The 5,043-nt window shown below is 46.2% G+C and overlaps 3 protein-coding genes across 3 annotated transcripts; all 3 read right to left on the minus strand.

Moving 5' to 3' along the window:
* Nucleotides 1-703: 703 nt before the first annotated feature.
* CCR75_003548 (uncharacterized protein) lies at nt 704-940 on the minus strand (the record flags this gene model as incomplete). Its single annotated transcript, XM_067961642.1, has 2 exons — nt 704-793; nt 824-940. The coding sequence occupies 2 exons, from the start codon at nt 938-940 to the stop codon at nt 704-706; spliced, it is 207 nt and encodes a 68-aa protein (XP_067821130.1).
* Nucleotides 941-1,163: 223 nt separating this feature from the next.
* Nucleotides 1,164-3,629, minus strand: CCR75_003547 (uncharacterized protein; the record flags this gene model as incomplete). The annotated part of the gene is made up of 1 exon (XM_067961641.1): nt 1,164-3,629. The coding sequence occupies one exon, from the start codon at nt 3,627-3,629 to the stop codon at nt 1,164-1,166; it is 2,466 nt and encodes an 821-aa protein (XP_067821125.1).
* A 19-nt stretch (nt 3,630-3,648) lies between these two features.
* Nucleotides 3,649-4,863, minus strand: CCR75_003546 (uncharacterized protein; the record flags this gene model as incomplete). Its single annotated transcript, XM_067961640.1, has 1 exon — nt 3,649-4,863. The coding sequence occupies one exon, from the start codon at nt 4,861-4,863 to the stop codon at nt 3,649-3,651; it is 1,215 nt and encodes a 404-aa protein (XP_067821126.1).
* Between the last annotated feature and the right edge of the window lie 180 nt (nt 4,864-5,043).

Here is a 5,043-nt window from a genome sequence, read left to right on the forward strand (position 1 = left end):
TCATCCCTGGCGGTTACTAAGTCAGAGATAGGATTTCATCAGAATGCTAACCTTTTTGCAGCTCTTATCCTGGGAATGGCGTCATATGTTCGTGATAGAATTGAAGTGTCGAGAGGTAGAACTTTTGAATCAGGACTCGGTGCGACCTTTAACAAGGTTACGAAAATCATAAGTACTGCTGCTAAGTGTTGTGAACCTCCTCTCAAGATTCCGGCTGTCCTAAGGGATAAAGAGCTTGTTTCGAGATTTTACCGGGTTGACAAAACTACCGTGAGGACTGTCGACGGGAAGTCATTGCAGTCCTTGAGAAATTATCAGAAGCGTTCCGACGTCTTTCGTGCGCTTTGCGACATCATCACACTTTTGAAGAGGATTCCGGAGTGTCTGGTTCCGCCTGCATCTGACATGATTCGCCTGATCGGTGATCAGATTATTGATGAACAGTCCAACCTGGCTATCAATTATGATGAAATACGGGTTCGTTCCCCCAATACAGATGAAATTGTGTTTGATAAGGTTGCTTCCCAAATGATTCCACTGTACGTTAAATATAGATTACTTGGTAAGAATGTGACTGAGTCTCGTGATCTAGCGAAGAACGAGTTTATCCGGACTACGTCTCAGACTATAAACGGGATTCCGAAAACTGGTAAGGGGAGGGCTAATCTTGCTAGTATGGCTCAGAATGATATCAAGGAGGAGTTTATTGATTTCCTGTCTTAGGCTTTTCCGAAGACCGGCAGGGGAGGTGCGTCTCAAGGCCACTTTTAAAATCTTCACTTAAGGCCTTATTCTGTCACACCCCAAGTCAACATCGACTTACCTCACAGCAAGAATGGAGACTATCCACAAGTACATACGAGACTGGAGAAATATCATGTTCGTGAAGTGCGTACGGTGTCGCCGTGAATTCCAATATGGTCAGGACTTTAATGACCATCTTTTCCAGCACGAGAAACGTTGCTACCACGAATCTGATAGGAATGGTAGGCGGAGATGCATAGTTGAATGTGAGATCTGTGGATTTATCGATGAGAGAGAGGACGATGACTTTTTACTCGAAGATCATATGAGCCATCATGAGATTATCTGGCAGGATGCACCGAAAGGATTGCTATGGATCTCCGAGTTGCCTTACTGGTGGTATCCTGATTTTTAAAAACTCAAGCATTATAGACAAACGACTCTGCGATGAATGGTACAGCCGAGCACTTCCCTTCAATAGTGATTTCGTGATCGTCTTCGTCAGTTTCTTTGGTGCCACGTACTCCGTTGACCGAGTACGCGGTTCTCATGACATCCATCTTGACGAAAGCATTGCGAACTGCGACGTCGGTTGATGGATTCCATTCTCTGCAATCACAGTTGATGACGAGTCGACGGCACTTCGAACAGATTTTCACGATCCCGAGATCTCCGTTATCGCTAAGATAGGAGATACAGTTGACAAGAGCATTAGATGTTCCCGACATGCACTCAGCTTCGCCAAATCTAACTCCAGAACGATTGAGTTTGCCTCGCTTCACACCTACTCCAGTGGGCATGTCGCTCATGTAATGCTGTTTGTCACGAGCGATATGGGAAAGTTGCCAAAGATGACAGATTCCATAGTCAGCGATGATTGGATCACCATCATCATTACATAGTCTATTGAATCCGTCCTGGATGAAACAGGTGTACTCTGTCTTGGGAATCTCTGACACGACGAACGGATCCTTGATAACATACTTATCGCAGTGCCTTGGATCATAGTTTAAATCATCAACGCATTCCATTCCGGCCCATGCTTCATAGATCTGTCCAAGAGTGCCCCGGTTATGGACGGAAGAGGACGCGATTATCATGTGAGGAATGAAAGGTTTTCCCGTTCGAGCGCATATAAACGTAGGCATATCATTATGATCACGTATCTCCCCAACGGTGAACTTCTGTCCATGCCAGGTTGCAAACTTGTCCCCCTCGTGAACCTGATTATCTTCCATGCTCGCAGTCACGTATCTTGACATCTTGCTTGAGACTCCCTCACGGATAACCGTTGCTTTGGAGTGCGGACGGAACCACTTATCCTTCTCCCCTATCACATACCCCGGTTCCATCTTATCTGTCCCGTCCTTGACAGGATGATGAATTATTCCCACGTGCTTGAAAAGATGCATGTCATTGACGGACTTGCTGACGATCAGAGAGTCCTCGTAGTTTTCTTTCGCATTTACAAAGGCCACGAGCAATGATACTCCTGGCAATGAGATGAAGCGGGTGTTTGTCATTGAGTCAATCAGATCTTGCATCATAGGCGTCCGGACAACCGGAAGGAAGTTTGTGGTTGATGCAAGCGTGGATGTGAGTCCGACTCTCGGTCGACAAATTGCCTGATGGGACATGCTGGAAGTGAGCGTCGGTCTTGGTGGTTCATCAAATGCGAAGAAGGGAATCAGATGCATAGTTGTCTTAACATTATCTCGAATCAAATCACGGGAAGGCCTAGTTGCACGGGTTAGCTGCATGAGCATTCTGTCATTGTTATAGCAGAGCGAGTCAACCCAATGGTTGCACCCGTCGACCTGGACAGGTTTCATGATGCATCCTGAAGATATGTGCATGACAATGAGCATCAAGTCTTCCCAGATATGGATCATCGGAGCATTATGTGACTGAAAGCGCTGCCAAGTCATAACTATTCCTCTGACAGATCTAGCTGTGATTCTTTGTATCTTGGATCCAAAGAAGAATGCCCAATCCTTTTCAGATTGTTCACTTAGCTCAAATTGGTCAAGAATTGCTGATGCTTGGCGTAGAGTTGCTGATGTGATGACTCGATAACGACAACCGTGAACCAAAGCCCTCATTCTTCCAGCCTCGACACTAAGAGCAGTGTAAGTACAATCGATGAAGCCTGACCAGCTTACCTGTGTTCTTCTCGCATGAACAGACCTTGACTCACGTGAATTTCGGTCCCGAGAATCATACGGTCGCATATCGATGAGTGAGTTATCATGCATCATACCGAAGATGCCCGGTCGCCTGACGTAGTAATCGATGTCATCAAACATGGCTCCCCAGAGCCCAATTGCGTCAGGACTCTCCGACATCTCCGTCTTAGTGATGTCTGTGAAGACATGCAAAGGGCCATACAAGTACCTCTTGGCAAGACGCCCGATATCATCTGTCAGTTGAGTAATCTGCGCATGGCGGAAGAACCAGGCTCTACCTTCCTCCTTCAGAATGTCCAGGGTGTTGCGCATGCCAGATATGCCACTTGAACTGGTGTAGGCAAAGCAGTACGATCGATCATTTATTTCGATTGGCAGGGATGACACTGGCTTATAAATGCGAGGAACGCAACAAGTATCAATCCTGTCCATCGAGAATCGGCATTCTGGCTCCTTCTTCAAGCGATAACCCTCGTCTTTGACATGGTACTCGTCCCAGTAATCCTGATACATCCGTCGCATTGCTAAATCATCATTGAACTCATCAGGTAGTCTGGACTCGAGTAACCAGTCTCCGGTTCGCAGGACTTTCTTGTAAGCGGTCTTAGCGTCATCAAGCACCGGTGACAAGTCCTTCACTTCATCTGCACCCAAGGCAAAGTACTGTTCAGGCTCCGTAATCTCTTCAAGGCCTGACATCTTGTAATCAAATAACTTTTTAAACGAGGTCTTCCAAATCATATGATCGCCGGTCACAGATTTCAATGATGCGTTCGACCCGAGGAAGATTGCATACATCAAGAATTCTTGACAAGGAGGAACCGATACTTCCTACAATCCACGTGATATCAATTGGCTCGGGTAGATTTCCATCAAACTTGGATTTATCAAGGTAGATGGTTTCGCCTGATGACGCCCGATAAGAATACATGATGATACCTTCAACCCTGACTTCCCGCATGCATAGTAACGGGCTAATCTCGTCGCGCCTCAATGATCTGATAACATCATACACGATGTTAGTTGCTCTCTGAAACATGTCATCATTGTCAGAAGACTTGCATATCTCTTCACATACGGTCCGGAGAGTATCTCTTGCTATATCAGGGCGGTCACGACGCTTAGAAGCCATGCCTTTCATAATAGCGCTTGCATCTGACTTGTCAGCCATCTTCCCATAATAAATCTTCGGTTTCACAAGTATGAGGTCAGAGTATGTTTTATCATGCTCAAGTCTCACGGCCTCAAAGGGGGTTTGCTTCGCCCAATCGTGATAAATGTCGATGAGTCCCATGGGATTCGTCTGAGAGCCCGATGACCTCTTAATGAAGACTGAATCTGTATCTCCGTATAGGACTTCAAGTCCGTTTTCCCTGGCTAGCTCAACAAGACTAGAGAGTAAGAATCGACCAATAGCTGTCACGGCAACTGCTGCCAGCTTACAAGACAGCCCGGATGTCGATGCTCCAAAAACTCCGTAGATGCTGTTGGTTCCGATCTTCAGAGTCCAGCCCTCAGGACTGTTCTTATCAGGCAAGGACCTTCTCTTAGTAATCAACTCACTGCACATCATCCTCGTGATACCATCCTTCTTTCTGTCGATCATGAAGATGACGTCAGATGAGCGCATGTATATGTAGCTGTCATCCCACGCCATATTAACATCACCATCGTCGTTTGGCCTCGAGAGGTTGAATGCGTTGACAATTGCATGCCTTAGGTCCTCATCGATAACCCGCGATATTGTTTCCGTTGAGATGTTGGCACCTATCATGATACTCGGGTACATGGAAGCAAAGTCCAAGACCGTCACATCTCGATGAAATCCGGCAATTGGTTCCAAGACAAGGGCTCCCTTGTATCTGATTTCCTCCCATCCTTCCGAAGACCAATCGATGATCATGTGTTTTGACAGCGCGAATGAGGACGCCATTGAACAGACAGCCGTACCGCTGATGAACCGAGTTATGTCGCAAATGGGTGATTTGAAGATAGAACACATAGTGCATATCTCTTCGATACAGCGCGTCCGAAGAGCAACCATAACATGTAAGTAGGCATCGTGAATATTATAGATGATCATCGTTGTCATATCTATTTCGCTATCATCTTC

Source organism: Bremia lactucae (assembly GCF_004359215.1).
Source record: "Bremia lactucae strain SF5 chromosome Unknown BlacSF5_NotPlaced_34_SHOA01000005.1_44132bp, whole genome shotgun sequence".
In the NCBI taxonomy this organism is placed as follows: Eukaryota; Oomycota; class Peronosporomycetes; order Peronosporales; family Peronosporaceae; genus Bremia; species Bremia lactucae.